Source organism: Culex quinquefasciatus, chromosome 1, assembly GCF_015732765.1.
Source record: "Culex quinquefasciatus strain JHB chromosome 1, VPISU_Cqui_1.0_pri_paternal, whole genome shotgun sequence".
Lineage (NCBI taxonomy): Eukaryota > Metazoa > Arthropoda > Insecta > Diptera > Culicidae > Culex > Culex quinquefasciatus.
In genome coordinates this window covers 20,266,893-20,290,998 of record NC_051861.1, presented here as the reverse complement: position 1 = coordinate 20,290,998, position 24,106 = coordinate 20,266,893, and the positions used below count along the sequence as shown (strand labels likewise).

Sequence of the window (24,106 nt, the reverse complement as noted above, 5' to 3'; positions counted from 1 at the left end):
TCTCACTAACTTGGACTTCGCACTAAATGATTGCTATCGATCGCACTATTGCGACTTGTAAAACTGGCTTGGAAAAATTTTAATTTTATCAAAAAATGATCTAAGCGAGCCGATGTTGCTCACCTGGCAATCGCAATTTTAATGTGCGAATGTCCAGTTTGGTGAAAACTGTGACTGGAAATGTAAATAAACAACTGCTGGTTGCCTAGTTTTTTGAAATTTTGTTGTCAATAGTGCGAGAGAAAAGTGCGGGCCAAATCCAAGTTACAGTGCAAGGATCAATAACATGCTCCAAAAATGAAAGAAGAACATGAAGAAGAATTGAATTGAATTGAATTGAATAATTTTGCAGCCCAAAAACAGAACTGGAAAAAAATAAATTTGGTTCCAAATTGTTTTTTCTTGATTTCTGTGCACCTCTATCTACAACCAAGATTGTTTACTTTTTGGTCTGACAGCTCTATCATGGATTTTGGTCTGGAGCAGGCGAAAATGACAGTTTACATATGGTGTGAGAAGGACACACTCTTGTTTACACAAGTTATGAGCCCTAATGAAATGGAAGTCACTTTTTGACGATTTTGCTGAAATGGCAATCCAAAATTAGTATCGATCAAAAATGCCATAGAAAGGTCTGTAGAATATCGGCTCATCTGCAATACGCTGGCACGCCAATCAAACTGACATCACTGTTGCATCAACGTGGATCACGTTTTTGTCAAAATGGTTTCACACGCTCAAAAAGTTTTAGCACGTTTTTTAAGGTTAAGTTTTTATTTAAAAAAAAACTTCTCTGATCTTTTTAATTTTTCCCTTTTTTCATAATATAATAACTTATCAACAAACCCAACGCACAAATTCATGATTTTGATCTGTTCTCCAGTTTTCTTAACTTTTACTGAGAGCGAGACTGAAAGTGTAGATAACTGCCAACGTGACACTCGTGGCACCAATTTTGGGTAAAAATTATATGTGGTGTCGTCATGTTTGGAAGGACCCGCGGGAACAAAATGGACAGACCAAAGTTCGGCAGCTTACTGTACTTTGACAGTTCCTGACAAACGTCATCCCTTGTGTTGTGTGTTGATTTTTGCCAACCCAAAATTTCTCGCAGGATTTGATGAGCAGAGTTACAAATTTGCGAATAATTTGATTTTCTTTGTCAAAATTGAAACTGAGGGGTGAAAAGTGGTGCATTTGTCGTCGATATTGCTAATGAATAATTAATTCAAAACCATGCATTTGAGGATATTAGGCTAGGATACTTTATCGTCGATTTTCCCTCCAGCGACGTCGTGAATGACGTGGAAGATCTTTTGAGACCATTCTGTTTCGTTGGTGGAACCGGAATCTATCCTTTTATTCATTCTTAATACAAAACGATTCCAGACTGTAGTTTAAAATGTTTGAAATTAGTGACACCCAAAGTAAGATACTCATTTATTAATTGCAATTAAGTAGGATTAATGCGAATGTTTATTTTTAGAAATCGGCGTCGGCTTGGCCGGATTCGGAGTGGCCTTCCTGTTTCTTGGAGTTCTGCTACTGTTTGACAAGGGTCTGCTGGCGATTGGAAACGTGAGTTAAACAACTTGCTTCTTAACGTTTCTTTCGTCGTAACTTGAATTTTGATTTCTCCAGATTCTTTTCATCTGCGGTTTGGCCTGTGTGATCGGGCTGGAGCGGACGTTCCGGTTCTTTTTCCAGAAGCACAAGGTCAAGGCGTCGATTGCATTCTTCGGCGGAATCTTGATCGTACTGTTGGGCTTTCCGCTGATCGGAATGCTCATCGAAACGTACGGTTTCATCCTGCTGTTTAGTGGATTCTTCCCGGTGGCCATTAACTTCCTGCGGAGGGTACCGATTCTGGGTAACTTCCTCAACATGCCCGGCGTGAGCAAGGTGAGTTGAATGGTTGAAGAAAACAGTATTAGAACAACAATTTTTAATGTTTTTATTTTATTTTGCTTCAACAGGTCGTCGACAAACTGGCGGGTGACTCGAACCGGACAACGGTATGATAGCAATAAGGACCCTCTCCCCCAAAAAAGCCACGTAAAGTAGGGCGTGCTATTCACACTCACATGTGCGCAGTTTATGTAGAAAAAAAGGAAGGAAACATCTAACGAATCAATCACGCTCCGTGTCCGGGTTTGTTCCGCCGCAGCTAATGCTAGATCGTGTCGCGAAGTACCAAAAAAAAATCATTGCATTACTTTTTTAAACATTTTTCTGTAGCTGCGAAGAAATGAAGGCAACAATCCAGAGCGTATGAATAAGATGTCCGCGAGCCTTCCCCCCTTTAAGTGTGGTCTCTGAATGTGTATTTATTTACTGTTAGATCTACTTACAACAATAAACGACATGAGGGCATCATCAGCACGTGTGCGTGTGTAGTTAAGCTAAACAAAAACGGAAGAGTAGAGTGTAACGAGACGACGAGATTTGGAAAAGGAATAAAAGTTCTAGTGTGTAATATGAATGTATTTTTTAAAGTTTGCTTTTTATCCGTTCACATTAAGGACAAAACATGGTTGTAAATGGTCGAAATCGGAGTGCGTTGGTTGATTGGTTAGAAAGAATCTCCCTTGGTGGTTGGGTTTGCTGGTGGTGGACTTTTCTTAAACGATTGCTAGCGTGGGAAGTGTTCAGATTTTTAAGCGAAGAGGAAAAGTGTGGCTGTCATGCCATGGCACACTATTCCGTAATGGTGGTACCACTGCGTGATTTTGACATTTCGGGCGTGCACCATTCGTAACGCCATCTTCGCTTGAAAATCTGGATGGTTATTTATGTTGCATTTGTTCTTTTTTCTTTGGTGAATTTTTACTCAAAAGTTTTACTTGTACCTTAATTCGGTTTAGAAGTAAAAGCGTCAAGCATTTTTTTCTAAAGCCTTCCGGTAGTTAAAATTGGCTGTTCGTCACTTTTTAGTGAAACCGAAAAGATGCCAAACAATGACAAATCGGGGAAATATGCCTATTTTCATCAGGCACATATCTTCGGTCTATGGCAGTGTTTCTCAACCTTTTGCGTTCCATTCCCCCCTTGGCTGATTTTCAAGAACTTCATTCCCCCCCCTTTCCCACCTTTATTTTGAAGTTTTTGGTTTCAATGCACAAATATAATCACATATTTTAAATGTTTATAGAAAGATTGCAATTTTCATAACAAATTGAAGTGTAAACTACGAAATAAATTGAAGTAGGTACAGCGTTCTCTGTACCTGTCATTTTTTAAATGTAAATCACATTACATTTTCTGTCCGATTTTATAAGAACGCAAATTATTTTACTTAAAGATGTCTAAAGATTAGTTAATTTTCAATACTCACATTTTTTTTAAATTTATGTGAATGAATAAAAAGCCGCAGAAATTTTTATTTTTGATATTTTGTCTTTAATTGCTCATATTTAAATAAATAAATCTCTCAAAAAATATCTCATGACAGTTTTATAAAAATTGTTTCTGTTTATTTTCGCTAAACTACTCTTGTTTAATGTGCAATTCAGTGTTCTGCGAATACTCTGATCCATTATAATAGTAGTTTATGCAACAAGTTGCAAAAAGAGGATTTTTTCAGCACGAGTCGTACATTTATCCAACGAGGTTCACCGAGTAGGATAAATACGAAGAGTGCTGAAAAAATCAAGTTTTGCAACGAGTTCCATACAACATTTTTTGCAATTCCAAAAAAACACACTGAGTGAAATTTTATGTCAAATTTTCATGTATTTTGCCAACAAATCGTTTAAATCAAAAAAATGTTGAAATGTGTTACTTTTCGAAACAAGTGCTGAAAAGTGTTGCTATTCGATTCTGTTAGTTTTGGTACAGAAAAGTAGGCTATTTCGTCGTTCAAGAATGACAGGAAAAGTAAGTAGTTTCACGACGGAATTGCAAAAAAAATAATTATATATGAAAAAAATGCTTGAAATGTTTGGAATAAGACAAAAACTCACAAAAAATATTTCTTGATTTTTTTTTCAAGCATGAAGACTGCAAAAAATCATAGCAATTTTTGTTAATAGTATTCTCAAAAAACTCTAAAATAATATTTGAAACCCCAACTTTTTCTAGAGAACTGTCCAATCCAAATATTAAAAATGCCTGAGAAATATTGAAAAACATAAACAAACGTTACTTAATCCACCGGAAGGTGGTTGCTGCCTTCCTCCTAAAAGCCTTGCAACCACACACTACGAAAGCTTTGGCTAACGCCTACTTAGTAAAGACACTATACATCTGAGTGCTGCCATCTAGGTATGATAAATTTAATGAACCATTTGAAAGCACTGCAGTGTTTGTGTGCGTGCACTGAGCGTAAAGTTCCGACAGCTATCCGCCGGAGCTTTCAAATTATGTAAATAATGACCCTTTTAGTATCAACCAAAACAGTTTTTCGAACATATCTTTTAAAGTACTGCACCAAGCCGGATGAAATTTAAAAAGACTTAAAGAACCTGAAGGCAAATCCAAAAACATAGATCCGGACAAAATCGGTCGAGCCAGTTCCGAGAAAAGTGAGTGAGAAAAAAAATTCTACGTCCATCCACACGCACAGACATTTGCTCAGAATTTGATTCTGAGTCGATATGTATACGTAAAGGTATATCTGGGAGGCTTATTTAAAAAGTTCAATTTTTGAGTGATTTTATAGCCTTGCCTCAGTGAGGTGAGGAAGGCAAAAATCATTTTGTATTGTTTCAATAAATGTCAAACTTCACAGTTCGAGCCAAACATTTCATTAGGGCACAAAACCAAAAACCGCGATTTGAGAAAATCGCTTGCAAAAAGTGGACAACTTGTTTCAATTCCTATTTAAAAAAGAAGCTTGACTGATGGTATTTTTACTGATGATACGATAAAACACATCATTATCCTCAACTCTGCTTAAATGCTTCTTAATTTTTGTTGATTTTCGCAATTAAACTCATAATTTCGCAATTCGCAATTCGCAATTTTCAGTGTAAGAACGGGCCTTGACCGATCTTATGCACCAGGTTCCCGACGAACACGCACTGCCCTTACACCTACATCTCACCCTTGCTCTGAGTCAGTACGAGCAGCACGCTAGAACACGCTTTGAGTGTTCGTGCCAGGCATGCACACCTTCTTTTCCGGTTACGCATTTTAACTCGGCCGGGGGTGGTACATTAAGTAGGGTTTGATGTAAGTATAAGCGCCTAACCATTTATAGTGTGCCTATCAACTTTCATTAAAGCAAAAACTGTTTTATTTTTAGTTTGAATTCAAAAACTTATTGTTATTTACTGTGTATTGTTTTCTCCTGAAATCTTCCCTATTGTTGAGTCTGTTTATCTGTTGCTATTTTTTTTTGTCGCGGTGTTTTGTTACAATTTTGGGTCCTAAGCATGTTATAAAAGTTTACCAAAAATACAATAGTAATATTTGTGTTAATCCTTTAACCATTCCATAAATTGAGTAAGGGCTCAAACCTCACTTGTTTGAAAAAAAGGGTGAAGTTTGAAAACAATTGACAGTAAAAGAGATAAAAATCAAGTATCAATAGTAAGAGAATGATGAGCGTATTTTGAAGAATAAAAATGAGAAGCTAGATGTATTAGATTTAAAATTAGACAATAGTTAATAAAAAGAGATACAAAATAAGCTTAAATTATAGTAATGATAATTTATAGGACAGATAAAGAATTATTCAAATAAATAAATTCGCAATAAAATCAAAAAAGATTAGGCGAATGATAAATAGACTTGATATTACTAGTACATTAAAAAAAAGTATATTTTTAAGGAAAAAAAAAAAAAGCAAACAAACAAACAAACAAAGTTTGTTACAGCAGTATCAATTGGTAAAAAAGAGTGGAAAAGCTTTGAGAGATAAGAGAATCAAAAGTTAGTAAAATCAAAATCAAATGATTGATATTAAATAGAAGAATCAGTGAAGAATTGGGAATCAGAAGAGCAAAATAAAAATAGGAGATAGGTGGTAGCTGAGAATGAAGAGAGGAGAAACCCCGTTGTGCGATGTTTCAGGTACATCCACACCAGTTGACTCAACATACTGCGAATCAAAACAATACCGTCTACAATCACAAATTACTTCCCTTTCCCACATTGTCGCGCGCCCCTTTCTTTTAGCCGTCTCGACTCTGACCCGCGGTGGTCAAAGGTTTACGATCCGTTTCCACAGGCCACCAGCTAGGTCATCATGAAAACCAAGCCAACGTGGAGGTAAGAAAATAGGACACTCGCAAGGAACCAGAGCTATACTGTTCTGATCAAGATAATTCGGATGATCTAACAGAACTACGGATGTAGTTAGTTACGCTCCTTCCAGGATGTTCCTTACGTGGACGTCAACCGAAGAGCACGCAACAAGGTCAGTGCCATTGCATGCTCTTAGGTATCAATCCTTGGCCTGCATTTTCGCAATTAAACTCATAATTTAAAAAAAAAATGTTATTGGGCCCTTTTAACTTTCCAACTGTTGTTCATAATGGGTCCTTTCTAAATGCAATTTTGATGAGAGCTGAAAGGGAACTGAAGCGCTGTCACCTGATTGTTGTTTTGAATGATGTTTACGGGCCCTTTTGTTTAGTTAGAAATAATGAATAATTCAGTAGAAATTTTGATTATTGGTGAAGTTTTGTGATTGAATAGTGTAGATAAGGTATGTGAAACATAAAAATTCTTCAAAAGTGTACTGAACAATATTGTTTTTTGACGAAGTTTTTCTCTGAAGAAATCCTTGGGGAAAAGCAAACCAAACTTTTTTTTGAAGTGAATTAGTGTTAAGAATGTATGAAAAGTTCACTTTATAACACAAAAAGTTCCTCAAGTACGAGAACCTAACGAAAAATAAAAGGGCACATTTGAACTTTTTTTTTTGGTTTGCAGTGAACATGGTTATGTGCCCTTTTGTGTTTTTGATTTTTTCGATAGGAAATTGTTTGTTATCAATCTGATTCTTGGAGGGCATGTAGGGAGTGTACTAATGAATGGAATAGTGGAATAATCCCGAATGTTTATGTTTTGGTTTTGTGCCCTAATGAAATGTTTGGCTCGAGTTGAAGTTGAAACATTTTAAAAATGATTTTTTTTTGGGAAAATCTAATATCGTTCTAACAAATTAAAGAAACTGATAGTTGCATAGAATCGTCAAATAATGATTTATGTTTTTATTTTTATTTAGCAAATACGTTTAAAGGCATTGAATTTCTCTTGAATCCTTATCCCCCCCAGGGGGGAATTCCTCACCGGTTGAGAAACACGTTTGTTTTGATAGTGTGCGTGAGCACCGTGTAAAAATTGACAGTTCGTCACTTTTTAGTTAAATTTGACTTTGACCAACCAACGGGGTACAAACTAAAAAAGTGTCATCCACCGGGGGTTGAGTGTATCGATTGAAGCTTCAAGATACACCCGAAGGAGAAATATCTATCAAAATCTGCAACAGTGGATTTGCTGCAGAAAATGTTACATTTTACAACATTTGCTGCAGCAAGTCCGTAGATCATTTTTGTGCGTGTGTAAACATGTCGGCGATCTGCAGTCCTCACCAACACATATAACGCTGGCGCGTCCCCGAGCAACACTCCAGAGAGAAGAATAAATTTGGTGCTCTGTCCCTCGCAATTCATCAAGCGTCCATGGCGTGGACTCCAGTGCGTTCTCGTTGGACCAGAATACACTTGGGAAATATTTTTGTAAAATGCTTGTAAAAGGAATAAAAATATGTTTTAGTAAAAGCCAAATTAAACAGAAACGTTCACAAAAAAGTGCTCTATTGGTTGGTGCTCTTGGTTTCAGTGAATTTTAAGGAACACTTTAGATTTTCCAGCATCATTCTGTCATGACCGCTTAGTGGGATGGGAATTGGTTTACGGGTAATTGGTGAGACAGTTTGTGTTTGCTTTGAAAAGCTAGAGATGCAGCGCTTGGACTTATAGTTTTTAATTCAAAGTTGGTTTACAAAAAATACATTGAAATAATTTTAGCACCTTCATTCTAGGACACACATTTCGAGTAAAGCGGATATCACACTCCTTCGTAAGGTATCCCGCAAAAGTTCAACGCATACCAGAGCATTTGTGTTGGTAAGGTATCGTTTTATTTTGAATAAATTTAGCTCGTACGATTATTTGTCGGCAGTATGTACTTGTTTGCTTTTTACACTAAAACTATCCCAAAGGCAACAGATTGCTTACAACTAGGTGCAGAAATTACTTCTAAAATCGTTTGATGCTCGTCAGTCGGTCGTCGTCAGCCTTATTCTATGCCATTTAAGGGGGGATTTTGGTCGCTTGCACGTGGGTCGTTCGGTTCAGGATTCTGGGGACCGGGTTGGTAAATAATTGATTGCAACAAGTGGGTAAGGTTTTTGTTTTCTCATTTGTTTCGTTATCTCAGGTATTTTAATATACACTTTCTGTTTGTTTTTTTTTTCGCTTAAGTTAAAACTTTGTACATTAGTTCTGCTTTAGGTTTCGCTGCATCACTTGGATCTTTGGTTTTTATTTTGTATGTGTACAAAACGTTCGAACACAACACTTCGCACTTTAAGGAACATTTGAAATCGTTTTATAGGTTAGAAAGAGAGAGACATAGGAGGGAACCGGGGGTCAGGGACAGAGAGGAAGTATGGGAACGGCGCTTGGGAGGAATCAAAAGGAAGAGCAGGGAGGAATAGTGGGACACATTGACGGGAAGGAATAAAACGCATTAAAAGCAAATGATGGGTTTCGAGGTGGGTAGAAGAAGGAGTTTACAGGAACTTCTTGATTTCATCGTACAACACCAGTACGAAGGCACCGCCGGTACCGCGGAGGACGTTCGAGAAGGCACCCTTGAAGAAGGCGCCGGTGCCCTCTTGTTTGGCGATGGTGGCCCAGCAGTGCAGCGTGCTCTTGTAGATGATCTCGGACTTGGCACGACCGGACTGCATCATCATGCGACGACGCACGGTGTCGAATGGATAGGACACGATACCGGCAACGGTGGTGACACACTGTGAGCGAGAGAGAGAGAGAAAAACATGGTTGGTTAGTGCGCGGGGACGTGTCTCAATCAGGAACATGCTCCGTGGAGATACTAACCTGAGCGATGGCCCAGCTGACGTACCACGGGGTGGTCTTGGGGTTGGGCAGCATGCCGCGGGCAGTGTCGTAGAAGCCGAAGTAAGCGGCACGGTAGATGATGATACCCTGGACGGACACTCCGAAGCCACGGTACATACCGGCGATACCGTCAGACTTGAAGATCTTGCTCAGACAATCGCCCAGACCCTTGAACTCACGCTCGCCGCCACTTTTGCCGACATCGGCGGCCAGACTGGAAAGGTACAAGGAGAAGCCATTACAACACATACATGCCAGCCTCCAAAACGGGACCTACCGGGTACGGGCGAAATCAAGCGGGTAGACGAAGCACAGCGAGGTGGCTCCAGCCATACCACCGGAGGCCAGGTTACCGACAAAGTAACGCATAAACTGCTGGTTCTTGTCGACACCGCCGAGGAAGACCTGCTTGTACTTGTCCTTGAAGGCAAAGTTAAGGGCCTGGGTCGGGAAGTACCGGATGACGTTGGCCATGTTACCACGCCAGTACGCACCGAAGCCCTGCTCCTTCGGGATGCGCACGAAGCAGTCGACCATGCCCTTGTAGCGGTCCGCCTCGGCGATCTGCTTCGAGATGTGCTGGACCTGGAGCAGCAGCTTGACACGCTCGATCGGAGCCACAGCGGTCTTGGAGATGGCCGCGGACACGCCACCGGCGGCGAAATCCTTCATGAAGGCAACGGGATCGGCGAGCGACATGGTGGCGGCGGATCAAGCTCTGGAAAGGGGGACGAAGCGTGCAAATTACATTGTACCGTCAATCGGGGTGAGTTTTTGTACGGTTTATTGACCCTCTGATGTCCAATTTATTTTCGACAGTTTTATGTTCCCCGTGATAATCATTTTTTGGCAACTTTCGTTCTACGAAAAACTTAACTTCTCTAGCTTTTTGTTTACTATTTTAAACAGCATTTGTTTACTACTGACAGTATAAGGTCAAATCAGTATTTTTGCAATTCCGTCGTGAAACTACTTACTTTTCCTGTCATTCTTGAACGATGAAATAGCCTACTTTGCTGTACCAAAAATAACAGAATCGAATAGCAACACTTTTCAAAATAAATGCTGAAAAGTTCTACTTTTCAGCACTAAAATGGGTGCTGAAAAGTTAAACTTTTCAGCACTTGTTTCGAAAAGTAACACTTTTCAACTTTTTTTTTGATTTAAACGATTTATTGACAAAAAAAATGAAAATTCGACATAAAATTTCACTCAGTTTTTTGGAATTGCAAAAAACGTTGTATGGAACTCGTTGCAAAACTTGATTTTTTCAGCACTCTTCGTATTTATCCAACTCGGTGAACCTCGTTGGATAAATGTACAACTCGTGCTGAAAAAAATCCTCTTTTTGCAACTTGTTGCATAATAGTAGTTTCATACAACGTTTTTTGCAATTCCAAAAAACACACACTGAGTGAAATTTTATGTCAAATTTTCATGTATTTTGTCAATAAATCGTTTAAATCAAAAAAATGTTGAAAAGTGTTACTTTTCGAAACAAGTGCTGAAAAGTTTAACTTTTCAGCACCCATTTGAGTACTGAAAAGTAGCACTTTTCAGCATTTATTTTGAAAAGTGTTGCTATTCGATTCTGTTATTTTTGGTACAGAAAAGTAGGCTATTTCGTCGTTCAAGAATGACAGGAAAAGTAAGTAGTTTCACGACGGAATTGCAAAAACTACTATTTTGCCTATTTAGTAGACTGGAAAAACTTCCAGTCAACTTTGTTGCTTGCTTTTCACCATTTCTTCTGTAAAATGATACCGTTTATTAAGCCAATGCAAATTTCATTTCAAGTTATTTTACCCTTAAAATTAAAGATAAAAATATATTTGAGAATGGAAAATTTCTAACGATGGTTAACTGTTTAGAATACATTGAATAAGGTTAATTTCTACATTTTATTTAAAAAATAAGGCACTTTCAAGCATTTTAAAATTTGCACTTTGGACCACAGAGCGGACTCTTTGATTAATTCTTTGATATTTTTGAATTTTTGACAGAGGCAGATCTGTATTAGAGTTATCTTCGTGCTCATTAGGGTGCCCAGAATACGGTACTTTTTCTCAAAACCTTGCTCCACAAGCTGAATATTGTTCCTTGAGCTATTTTAGGGCTTTGTGCCAAATATGAGCAAAATCGGTCAACAAAAAAAAATCGAAAAAATGCATGGAAACCCCAATTTTCTTACAATTTGTTCTGCAACTTTGTAGAACATACAACTTTGTAGAACATATCAAATCTGCTAAACTCGATCCTGAAAAGTTATAAGAGATTTGAAAAAATCATTTTTGTATGAAAAACATTTTTTCACCAAACTTAGCGCTCTGGTATCAATGGGTTTAACTCAAACAATTTCGCTCAAAATTTGCACAGATGCCTATTTAAAACAACCCAAAAATATCGATTTCCCCTTGTGGAGCAGGGGGTCATGTTTTCTGGGCACCCTAGTGCTCTTGTTTTGCGTTGACGTACACAAACAAATTCAATTTCATCCGATTTTATACGATTTTTCTTCAGAAAAAAATAGAATTGAATTGAAAATTGTTGGATTCATGGACATATCCACCTTTTTTAAATATATCTTTAGAGACTCCAAATTACAATAAAAATAAAGAATCAAATTTGCTCTATTTCACACCCAAAAAGCAAAGATGGAAGAACAAAGATGCAACAACAAAATTATCACATCAGAAATGCTGCTTCAAATGTAAAGTAATTAAGCAGAATAGAGAGAGAAAAGATACCTATTTCAATCTTGAAAGGCAAAAGAAAAGTTACATATTTTTCCAATCAAATTTAATAATTATCTACCCTACACAAGTGAATAAAAAAAAACGTTAAAAATCGTTCTAATTCGACTCCAAAAAAATAAATAAAAGAAATACACACAGACATCTGTAGTTTTTTTAAAATTTATATTAAGATTATTTCTGTCCTGGCTCTGGCCGAGTAAAAAAAATAAAATTTAAGTTCCAACCTTCAACATTTTGGACCAAAAATGATCACAAAAAAACATTATTACACTTATGCTTCAACCGAAAATTTGCATAATATCAATGAAATGACAAATTTTTTTTTTCACTAGTTTTATGGCTTTTCCGATATGAGGTCCAAAAATTCCAAAGCTGAAGTAAAATTTATCAATGGTCTAAGTGCACTTAAATTGTAGAGAAAAAAAATCATCGGAAATTAAAAAAAAATACGAAAAAATCCTTTCGAATATTCGAATTAATTAAATTGCCATCAATTTTAAAATAACAAAAATTATTAAAATCGATTAAAAAAGTGGCAATACAATTCGATTTGATTTTTTTTATCAGGGATACATGAATACCGTCGTCTGGGGTGAATCGGGACTATAGTTTTAATAGGGACAGGGAAACTAATAAAAAATATCCAAATATTGTGCCGTAACAAGGCTAAAACAGCTGTTCTGATTCGCCCCAGATGACGGTACGCAAAACGCTCTTGAGCAGTTCTCTAGGATTTCGGTCATTCGATTTTTTTTGTATTTTTTAATCCGACTGAAACTTTTTTGGTGCCTTCGGTATGCCCAAAGAAGCCATTTTGCATCATTAGTTTGTCCATATAATTTTCCATACAAATTCGGCAGCTGTCCATACAAAAATGATGTATGAAAATTCAAAATCTGTATCTTTTGAAGGAATTTTTGATCGATTTGGTGTCTTCGGCAAAGTTGTAGGTATGGATACGGACTACACTGGAAAAAATAATACACGGTAAAAAAAAATTTGGTGATTTTTTTATTTAACTTTTTATCACTAAAACTTGATTTACAAAAAAACACTATTTTTAATTTTTTTTATTTTTTTTGATCATCGGGACTGGCAACACCAGCCAGCAACAGTCAACTGTTCGGAGCTCCTCAAACTTTTCGATTTTTTCGCCGTAATTAACAGTGTTTACCCGCGAGTTTGCTGCTCCAGCATGCCAAGGGCCGGCCGTGGCCGTGGCAGTTCGAGTGCGGCCTCGAAAAACCCGCGAAGTTCATCTACCGGCAGAGTGCAGAAAGGTAAACATACCAACGCCGCATCGACCGCCATCGCTCACGGGAGCGTGCCCGGTGACGTCACCGATCCTTCTTTTTTACACGTGTCATACCGTCCACGTGAGTCCCCAGTACGGACGAGACAATCGACCCGGGCATCCGGAAGTACTTCCGACCAGCAGCAGCAGCAGCAGTCCACCAGCACTACGACAACAACCACTTCCAACGTTCCCACCAGCAACGAATTTGAGATGCTGAGCGGAGAAGAAAACAACACCGCCAGTGACAGCAGCAGTGCTGGCGACGACGATGACGATGATGAACTTGCGCGCAAGCAAGGAAAGCAGAAAAAGTGTAACTCTCCGAAGGAACGACGACCACCTCCAATTTTTGTTTTGGATACGTTGGCGGACGATGTTGACGAGTTGCTTGAGGGACTCCAATATTGTCTCAAAATTAGCAAAACTTCTGTGCAAGTGATTACGCATAAAAAACAGAATTTCGACTTGGTAGTGAAGAAGTTGAAGTTGCGAAACTTCAAATTCTTCACATTTGACCCAGCAGAGAAGGTCCCAGTGAAGATCGTCCTTCAGGGATATCCGGACCGCCCGATCTCCGACCTGGAAGAACACCTGTCGGGCGTCAAGGTTAAGCCTCGAGAGGTTAAGGTGCTCTCGAAATCGACAACGGTGACAGGTACGTACACATTGTACCTCCTGTACTTCGATCGTGGGTCGGTCAAAATCCAGGACCTACGGCAGATCAAAGCACTGGACGGCTTCTTCGTGACGTGGCGATTCTACACGAAGAATCCGACCGACGCAGCGCAATGCCACCGCTGTCAAAAATTCGGACACGGTTCAAGAAACTGTAATCTTCCGCCCCGGTGCGTTAAGTGCGGTGAGACCCACTTCACCGAAAGGTGCAATCTTCCGCGGAAAGACCAGCTGGGGGAAAACGCCCAGCAGCACAAAGCGCGCGTCAAGTGCGCGAACTGTGGTGGAAACCACACGGCGAATTTCCGTGGCTGTGCCGCGCGGAAAAAGTACCTCGAGGAGCAGGACAAGAAGAAGAAAGCGCCAGCGTCCCGCCAACCTCCAAAGACTTCGAGCACGAACGCTGCAGCAGCTGGCGGCGGAGCGGTTCCATCGACCAACCCAGCGTTCCCTCCCGGTTGGGGAGGTTCGTACGCTAGAGTAGCCGCTTCTGGGAGCGGTACTTCACCGGGACAAGCAGACGTTACCGGAGATGATCTCTTCACGCTTCCCGAGTTTTTCGCTCTTGCTGGAGAGATGCTCACGCGCTTTCGTGCCTGCCGGAACAAGGCAGAACAATTCCAAGCTCTGAGTGAGCTTATGATGAAGTATATCTACAACGGATAAGCTGCCTTGTGCAGCGAAGTTTTCGACGTCAAAAGACAAAACTAACTGTGATCTAGTTTTAAGCTTTTCTATCTCTATCCTTTTCCTTAGCAAATTTAGAAGGTTTTTTTAAAATAATTTTTCCTTCTGTTGGCAAATCCATTGTTAGAATATCCAATTACATCAAAATGAACTATAGTACAAATCATAGTTGAAAGGTACTCCAAAACTCTATTAGGTTATAAGAATTACGAAATTGTGAATTGATTATTTACTAATAAAAACTAATTGAATTGAAATTTATTTTTTGATATGTTTTAGAAGGCATAAAATGCCAACTTTTCAGAAATTTCCAGGTTGTGCAAAAAATCACTGACCGAGTTATGAATTTTTTAATCAATACTGATTTTTTCAAAAAATCGAAATTTTGGTCGTAAAATTTTCAACTTCATTTTTCGATGTAAAATCAAATTTGCAATCAAAAGTACTTTACTGAAATTTTGATAAAGTGCACCGTTTTCAAGTTATAGCCATATTTAAGTGACTTTTTGAAAATAGTCGCAGTTTTCATTTTTAAATTAGTGCACATGTTTGCCCAGTTTTGAAAAAAAATATTTTTGAAAAGCTGAGAAAATTCTCTATATTTTGCTTATTTGGACTTTGTTGATACGACCTTTAGTTGCTGAGATATTGCAATGCAAAGGTTTAAAAACAGGAAAATTGATGTTTTCTAAGTTTCACCCAAACAACCCACCATTTTCTATCGTCAATATCTCAGCAACTAATGGTCCGATTTTCAATGTTAATATATGAAACATTTGTGAAATTTTCCGATCTCTTCGAAAAAAATATTTTTGGAATTTTCAAATCAAGACTAACATTTCACAAAGGCCAAACATTCAATATTACGCCCTTTTAAAATGTTTGTCTTGATTTGAAAATTCCAAAAATATTTTTTTCGAAAAGATCGGAAAATTTCACAATTGTTTCATATATTAACATTGAAAATCGGACCATTAGTTGCTGAGATATTGACGATATAAAATGGTGGGTTGTTTGGGTGAAACTTAGAAAACATCAATTTTCCTGTTTTTAAACCTTTGCATTGCAATATCTCAGCAACTAAAGGTCGTATCAACATAGTCCGAATAAGCAAAATATAGAGAATTTTCTCAGCTTTTCAAAAATATTTTTTCAAAACTGGGCAAACATGTGCACTAATTTAAAAATGAAAAACTGCGACTATTTTCAAAAAGTCACTTAAATATGGCTATAACTTGAAAACGGTGCACTTTATCAAAATTTTAGTAAAGTACTTTTGATTGCAAATTTGATTTTACATCGAAAAATGAAGTTGAAAAATTTTACGACCAAAATTTCGATTTTTGAAAAATCAGTATTGATTAAAAATTCATAACTCGGTCAGTGATTTTTGCACAACCTGGAAATTTCTGAAAAGTTGGCATTTTATGTCTTCTAAAACATATCAAAAATAAAAAAATTAAAAATAGTGTTTTTTTGTAAATCAAGTTTTAGTGATAAAAGTTAAATAAAAAATCACCAAATTTTTTTACCGTGTATTATTTTTCCAGTGTAGTCCGTATCCATACCTACAACTTTGCCGAAGACACCAAATCGATCAAAAATTCCTTCAAAAGATACAGATTTTTGAATTTTCATACATCATTTTTGTATGGACAGCTGCCGAATTTGTATGGAAAATTATATGGACAAACTAATGATGCAAAATGGCTTCTTTGGGCATACCGAAGGCACCAAAAAAGTTTCAGCCGGATTAAAAAATACAAAAATTAAAATTGAAGAAAAAAGACCGATTTCGTAGAGAATTGCTCTCTTATATACTCAATGCATACTTCGGTGAATACTTCATTTTTTTATGTATATTTCTGACCTAAAAAACTAAATAAAAAACGACCAACAGCAAACCAACGAACCGAAGTACCAGATTCTAAAAAGAAATTTTCGAGCCAACCAATAAAATGAAAAAATAAATGAAAAAATATTTAAAAATTAATCTGTCAGTTTCATTTGACCTTGTTGTCACTTGAAATGCTTGTTGAGCTTTGAATAATTCTACATTATTAACTAATGACTTCAAGCAAAGCTCAGTCAGTGTCATAGCACATGTTGATTGATGTAACATCACGCAATTTGTGGCAATAATTCAAACATCCGGCTTCCTTTACAACGACGAGTTATAACTTATCACTCATCCGGCTGTTAGCTAATGACTTCCTCTAATTTTAATGGCTAATTATGCAACTCTGTCGAAAAGTCACATTGTTCATTATGCAACGGATTTGCGCCTTCGAAATTGATCTTGTCTTGTCTGTTTGAATTTGCATTGTCTGCTGCACTCCGGCTTAGTTGTACCAGCTGTGTTTAAATTTAAACTGTTTGTAGTTTGCAATATTGTTCAAATTAGATGTCTGCAATTTTGTTTTCATTATATTTGCAATTTTTGATCATGTTCAGGCAGCTAGTTGGTTCCGTTTCCCAATCACTATCTCTTTGTTCACTTGTTATGCAATCAGTGCTCACGTTCTCACATTCTCAAGAATCAGTTCCAAAATTTCCTTTTATCACTTATACTGCCAATTGATCACTTTTCCACCCCATCCTTACCTTTTATCAAGGAGTTAAGGTTGGAGTTGAACTCCGGCTGCTGCTGCTGCTGCTGCTACTTGCGAAAGTAGTAGGCGATGGTCGGCACAAAATCCCGGCAACGGTTGCTAGGATTAGGGCTGTGAGAGTTGCGTCTTTCCTGGGAGATTGCGAGACAGCAAGTAACGGCTGATCGCGGATTTATTGATAGGGTATAGGCCCTTGGGGGAGGGACGAGCCGCGGATCGGTTCTCTCACGACCTTCGCCTGATTTTCGGCCCGATCGGCGGCGAGCGAATGCGCCGAATCGTGCCGAGTTCGTGCGTGATCGTGACACTGCACTGCACTGCCACTGCTGCAGCTGCTTAGCATCATTGGATCAAAGTGTGCCATGGCGACAGTGACCGCCACAAGGACGGACGGGGATCGGTTCGCGGAAAGGGAAAGTGGGTGGTGTTTTGGTTTTGGAGTGCAAGTTCGTTGGCCACTTCCGAGATTTTGTTTTTTTTTAACTTTGGTTTCCTGTTCGTATTTTTAGCGATCATTGTGTCACGGGGAGGTATGCAGTTTCAACCCTTTGTTGCTTGCTTTTTTTAAATTTAGTTTTGTTGAAATTGACTTGAAATAATTCAGTATTCTGAAACAAATCTATTTTAAATGATTTATAATTAAGATTTGAAATGAAGAATAAATGTGAACCCGATTTTTGGGCAATCTTCTTCCAAATTATTGAAAAAAATCCAAGCAACATTCACCTCAAGTATTTTTGAGTTAAAAAGGCAGGCTATTAAAAAAAAAATTAAATAGAATAGCAAATGCAATCAACTTAAAAGAAGTAAACAATAAGTAAATTATTGGAAACGGTTCCAAACATGTTTTAAAATATTTTGAAACGTGCTCCAAGAATGCACAGAAAAAGTATGAGGAAAAAACAATGTAATATTTGCAAATAATAAACTTATTTTTTGTTATCGAAGAAAAAAAAGCAAAGATGTAAAATTCATTGATTTTTTCAGTTTTGAATTTGAATAATACATAACTATTCAATTACAATATTTTCGAGAGTGTTTAGCAGAAAATATGTCGACAGCAGTATCCAATAGCGTTGAGCGTTTCTTAAACCTTCTATCTTCTCAAAAACCGTCCCACTCCAAGTGACACTTATTTGGGGAAACAGTGGAGATTTTCCCTTTTCCAGCATCAACATTTCCCACGTTCCAAAACTTTTTCTTTGTCAATTATCAATTTCTAGGAAATTTGTTTTTAAAAATCATCATATGACACATTAGGGTGTAATATGGTTGTATGGAAAAAAATAAAGTTGTCCAAATTTAGTGAGCACAGCACTTTTTTAGTTTTTTTTGAATTAAATATACTTTATTGAATCTTTCTTATAATAATTACATTTGGTTTACATAATAAGTGGTCAGCTGTGGCTCTTCAGCTTTAGTTTGCTTTTCGTGATTTAAACACTGTTCATTTTCATTACTTTAAAAGTATATGATTTATCATTTTTGTAACACTAGGTACAATGAGGAAAAAAAAAATGTTAAGAAAACATAACCTAACCTAAAACTAACTTAAACTTACCATAAACTAAACCAATCCTTGAATCAAGGGGTATTCAGATATAGCACATTTTTCCCTGAATTTCAAACATTTTTCTTGAATCTTCTGATCCAACATTTTTACTTCTGCTAATTCATGAACCTCACTTGATCTTGTCCAGCCAGGAACATTCAAAACCATTTTGAGTACCTTGTTTTGGACACGCTGGAGCTTCAATTTATGAGTTCTAGCGCAACACTCCCAAACAGGTACTGCATACTCAATAACGGGGTAAATTATTTGTTTGTAAACTGCTAACTTATTTTTCAAAGAAAGCTTTGATTTTCTGTTAATTAAAGGATACAAACACCTGATGAGAATGCTGCACTTGTTCAATATTTTATCTACATGCTGCCGAAACAAAGTTTCGAGTCAAGTATGAGACCTAAATAGACAACTTCCTTTGACCAGGGTATCGAAACATCATTCATTTTAATCAAAACATCATCCTTTGGGGCAAATCTGGCCGATTTGGAAAGTGGAAAAATGATGGTTTGAGTTTTGGCTGCATTTATGCGAATTTTCCAGTCGCCAAAGTATTCGGAAAGAACGTCAAGACCCTTCTGAAGACGGCCAACTAAATATCTGGTTATTTTACCCTTATAAATAACGGCAGTGTCATCAGCAAAAGTGACAACACACCATTACCAGGAAGAGTAGGCAAATCAGATGTAAAAATATTGTACAGAAGTGGGCCAAGAATACTTCCTGGGGAACCCCAGCATCAATGTTGAATAATCCAGAAGCAATCCCATTCAGAAAAACCTTGAACGATCTCTCCGAAAGATAGTGCTGGATAATTTTGATAAGATACATTGGAAAACCGTATAAATACAGTTTATGTATCAAACCATCATGCCAAACATTGTCAAAAGCCTTCTCAACATCCAACAAAGCCATAGCAGTTGATTTAGACTCAAGCTTGTTCTGCTTGATGATTTTAGTTACTCTCGTAAGCTGATGAGCAGTATTATGTCCCTTTCGGAAGCCAAACTGCTCATTCAAAATTATATTATTATCGTTGGTAAAATCCAAAAGCCTTGAATAGATGACCTTCTCAAAGAGTTTGGACAGACTACTCAAAAGACTAATGGGACGATAACTTGTTGGCGATGTTGGATCTTTTGAGGCTTCAAAATTGGTATGACTTTGCCCAGCTTCCAATTGGTGGGGAAGTAACCAAGTTGCAAACATTTATTGAAAATATTGGCTAGATGTTGAAAGAACTGATCACTCTGTTTTTTCAACACTAGATTAAAAATGTTATCAAAGCCAGGAGCTTTCATATTTTTCATTTGTTTAACTGCAACTTTGACTTCCTCACCAGAAACATGGGAATCTGCAGGAAATTCAAAGGTAGAGTCATTGATTGTTGAAATACTATTGGCAACTGATGTTTCTTTACGGCTGGTCATGGAAGCGCCAAGATTATGTGAACTAACAAAATGAAGCCCAAGTGCATTTGCCTTTTCCTCGGATGTAATCAAAGGAGAATCCTCAACAATAAGAGGAGGAATAGGCTTTGGTTTGTTTTTAAGAACTTTTGAAAGTTTCCAAAATGGTTTTGAATAATTCCCAAGCTGGCTTACATGTTTTGAAAATTCTTGATTTCTGATATTGTCAAGTCGGTCTTGTATGATTTTGTTCAAATTGTTAACTGAAATCTTTTGTCATAGTCCCCAGTCCGTTGATATTGTCTCCTATAAACATTCCTAAGTCTAATCAAGTGTTTAGTATCTACGTCAATATCAGTTACCTTAAAATTAACAGGAACCTCCCGAACGTTGGCAGCCTCTGCTTGGTTGATAGCCTGCTGGATCACCTCCAGCGAACGATCAATATCGGCAGAAGTTTCCGGGTGTTGATCATAGTCGATGTTGCTGTCGACCACTTGCTGAAACTGCTGCCAGTCAACGTTGTGGTAATCTTTCCGGGTTGGTTGCCGCTGCGGAGTAACGGAAGCTCCAACCTCCACAACCACCGGATAGTGATCAGAACTCAACTCTTCAAACACCTCAGGATGAGCCACGTTCTCAGCCATATTGGTAATGAAGAAGTCGATGATTGAGTGATTCCCAGACCGAGCCACCCTCGTTGGACGATCCGGACTCACAACGTTGTAGTATCCGTTTTGCAGATCGTTGTGCAGAATCACTCCGTTCCGATTCCTCCTGCTGTTGCCCCAAACTTCATGCTTCGCGTTGAGGTCACCAGCGATGATGTACTTTGCGCTCCGCCGTGTCAGCTTCTGGATATCGCTCTTCAGTTTTGCTGCTGAACCATCTCTGGAATTCACCTGACGTGGGCAGTATGCAGCAATGAAGAGTACTGGGCCAACCGAAGTGGGAATTTCCACTCCAACGGCCTCGATGATGTCCAGCTTAAAGTGTGGCAGCCGGCGTGGCTTGAGATCACGATGAACAGCGACAAGCACACCTCCTCCTCCAGAGGTGGTCCTATCGAGCTGCGTCGCGATCTTGTAGTTTTGCAGATAAACTTTTTCACCGGGCTTCAGATGAGTTTCCGTGATGGCAGCTACGTCGATCTCCTTCTCGCGAAGAAAATCCACCAGCTCTAAGTTCTTCCTCCTAATGGAGCAAGCGTTCCAATTCAGCAGCTTGAGGGACCTACGATCCATACTGGATGACGAACGAGGTCAGCACTTCAATCTGCTGGGTCTTGGTTTTGCATCCACGCAGTGCAGCGGACATCTGTTTGAAAATATTGAGGAGTTCGGTTGAGGTGTAAAGATCATTACCATTTTCCTCAACTGCTGGTTCTTGGGTTGGTCTTGGCTCCTGGCTGAAGCCCGGTGGTGGCGGTCTCGGCTCCTGGCTGGAACCCGGCCGTGGATGATTCATCTCAGCTCTCTTCCTGGGATCCAACGGCAACGGTGCCAAGTTCGGGACCTGGCGTCGCGGTTGAAGAGGTGGAAAATTTTGCTCCACCAGGGCTGGAGGAGTTCTACGACGCTGAGGCTGATTCTTCGTCGATGCTTGCTGCCGAATTTTCACGAACTCAGCTCTCTTGGGGCACTTTCGGTCGGTTGACGAGTGCTCACCGTTGCAGTTGAGGCACTTCACCAGCGAATCTTGGATGCACTGGGATGTGATGTGCGCATCGGTACCACATTTGGCGCAACGACGCTTCAGGTGGCAGTTCTTACCTCCGTGCCCGAAGCCCAGGCAGTTGAAGCATTGTGTGACGTCACGATGCACTGGTCGGTATCGCTCCCACGACACGATAATGTTGAAAACCGCTCGGATTGCCTTCAGCTCAGGAAGCGTCGTCGATCCCTTAGCCAAATGCAGCAGGTAGAGCTGGTCACGGTACTTGATGTCTTTGTTGCGTCGGCTCATTTTGTGCACGGCCAACACATCCAGTTTCAAAACTTTTAGCTCGGCAGCTAATTCCTCCACTGGCATGTCGTACAGACCTCTGACGACGATTTTGTACGGCTTATCCATGACGACATCATGGGTAAAGTACTCCGCCTCGTTTTCGGTCAAGTAATCCTTGACCAGTTGATAGTGCTGCCTGGATTGCACCAGCACCTTAAATCCGTCCTGACACAGACGAATGTTGCCTAGGACTTTCCCAGACTTGATGAGTTCAACCAGCCCCGCTCGAAAGTCGATCGTTGCTGCTGATTGCCTCACATAAAAAGGAGGCAGTTTCTCCTTTCGCTGTTTCACTTCATTCTCCTTTGCTTCCGCTACCTGGTCCTCGTCAGGCAGTCCAGCAAACTTGTTGTTCTTCAATAGCTGCTCCTCGTGCGACGAAGAGTTCTCCTCCTCCTCATCCATCGGTACAGTACCGTCGCTCTTTTTCGTCTTTTTGCTGTTCGATGTCACTTCCAAAAGCACCTTCCTCTTGGAAATCCCCGGTTTTTGGCCATCAGTTGAGGCCTCAACCTTCCTTTTGGAAATTCCCACTTTTTTGCCTGCTTGAGCCGCAGGTAGGGCAATATTGCCGGCGTTTTGCGCCGGGACGCGACGAGTCATGTTGATTCAGACAACCTTCACCAACGAATGCTCGGATTACAATGCACTTTTTTAGTTCCTTCTGGGGTCCTAAACAAATCCTCAAAGTTTGGGACCGATTGGTTTAGTCCTCACTTTGCGCAAAGCGATTCAATTTTCCATACAAATTTGTATGGGGAATTTTTTTTTGGATTTTGATATTGATCAAATCCACGTTTCATGTTATATCAAAACCGGACTCATATTCGGATGCTCTGGAATGTCCTCTACAATTTTCCCAAAGAGAGTATGGTGCTACACAGAAAAAAATAATGTAAATTTGGAAGGTTGAATATTACCTCTTTTATGATGTAATTTTACCTCAATTTAGACTGAAAAAGTGACATTACACCAGAAAAGTGGTAAAATTACACATTTCCAGAAGTAAAATTACACCTTTTTTCTGCCATAAAAGATGTACCCCTTCCCAGATGTAATATTACCATGATTTTTTTTTCTGTGTAGCTTGCCCCTAAAAAAAGATACAGCGTGTTCAAAACTCGTCTAAAACGTGTTTTTTGCTCGAAAATCACGTTTTAGACGAGTTTTGAGGACGCTATATCTTCTTTCAGGAGCAAGTTAGCACCATACTCTCTTCGGCAAAGTTGCAGAGCACCTTCCAGAGCATCCGAATATGAGTCCGGTTTTGATATGGCATGAAACGTCGAATTGTTAAATATCAAAATCCTTAAAAATGGTTTTCCTCATACAAATTTATATGGAAAATTGAATCGCTTTGCGCAAAGTGAGGACTAAACCAATCGGTCCCAAACTTTGGGGAGTTGTTTAGGACCCCAAAAGGAACTGAAAAAGTGCTGTGCTGGAAAATCGATTTTGATATTACACTTTAATGACACATTCTCCGGGCTAGTATACCAAAGAGAAAATATAAAAACTTGATTTTTAAGGCTTGTAAAACCAACTTCTACAAGCAATCAAAGATTTATATCGTTGACTTTTGACGCAAGTAAAGTGTAAACAGTAATAAACCAAAATAACGTGGTTTTATGGCTCCTCAATCAGTATACCACCAGTATAAAAAAACCTCAAAATCACCTCCAGACCCCCGAAATCTCTCCGGTGCTTAGAAACCATTTTTCCAAAGCTGATCATATCCTGAAAATATGATAAATTTCTCGTCGAATGCAATTTTTTAGATTAACTTTAAAAAAAAAAAAAACTAATGATGACATTCGATTAAGCAATAATTTTTACGTTAAAAACATAATAAAGTCTAGTATACGATGAGTATCAGCGCAGAATCACTGCCTTTTCTTTAAAAATATTGAAGGAACAAAATTCTCCACCGTTGTAACGTCACGCTACATATTCGCTCGTTGAACAGCAACCGAAACGTTAGCCCAATGTTGATTCTTATGG

General features: G+C 38.7%; 2 protein-coding genes across 4 annotated transcripts in view; one reads left to right on the top strand and one right to left on the bottom strand.

Moving 5' to 3' along the window:
- Nucleotides 1-1,059: 1,059 nt before the first annotated feature.
- LOC6037480 (vesicle transport protein GOT1B) overlaps nt 1,060-24,106 on the top strand; it is a 45,584-nt gene continuing 22,537 nt past the window's right edge. The window contains exons 1-5 of one of the 3 annotated variants that reach the window (XM_001847338.2): nt 1,060-1,427; nt 1,487-1,578; nt 1,642-1,902; nt 1,977-2,015; nt 7,994-8,135. In XM_001847338.2, coding sequence (XP_001847390.1) covers nt 1,403-1,427; nt 1,487-1,578; nt 1,642-1,902; nt 1,977-2,015; nt 7,994-8,011 — 435 coding nt within the window. In that variant the 5' untranslated portion in view covers nt 1,060-1,402 and the 3' untranslated portion in view covers nt 8,012-8,135. Of the gene's footprint in view, nt 1,428-1,486; nt 1,579-1,641; nt 1,903-1,976; nt 2,016-7,993; nt 8,136-24,106 lie in introns of those variants that run through there. The other 2 variants (XM_038257158.1, XM_038257147.1) reach the window with 2 other exon arrangements.
- On the bottom strand, nt 8,355-17,293 carry LOC6037479 (ADP,ATP carrier protein 2). Its single transcript, XM_038257177.1, has 4 exons — nt 17,118-17,293; nt 9,376-9,816; nt 9,078-9,312; nt 8,355-8,989 (listed from the first exon to the last, which is right to left on the bottom strand). The coding sequence occupies exons 2-4, from the start codon at nt 9,795-9,797 to the stop codon at nt 8,747-8,749; spliced, it is 900 nt and encodes a 299-aa protein (XP_038113105.1). The 5' UTR covers nt 9,798-9,816; nt 17,118-17,293; the 3' UTR covers nt 8,355-8,746.

Coding starts and splice junctions, on each gene's coding strand:
- LOC6037479 (XM_038257177.1), bottom strand. CDS start 9,797: ATGTCGCTCGCCGATCCCGTTGCCTTCATGAAGGATTTCGCCGCCGGT. Junction 9,313..9,375: donor CTTGATTTCGCCCGTACCCG/GTAGGTCCCGTT, acceptor GTACCTTTCCAG/TCTGGCCGCCGATGTCGGCA. Junction 8,990..9,077: donor TCAGCTGGGCCATCGCTCAG/GTTAGTATCTCC, acceptor TCTCGCTCACAG/TGTGTCACCACCGTTGCCGG.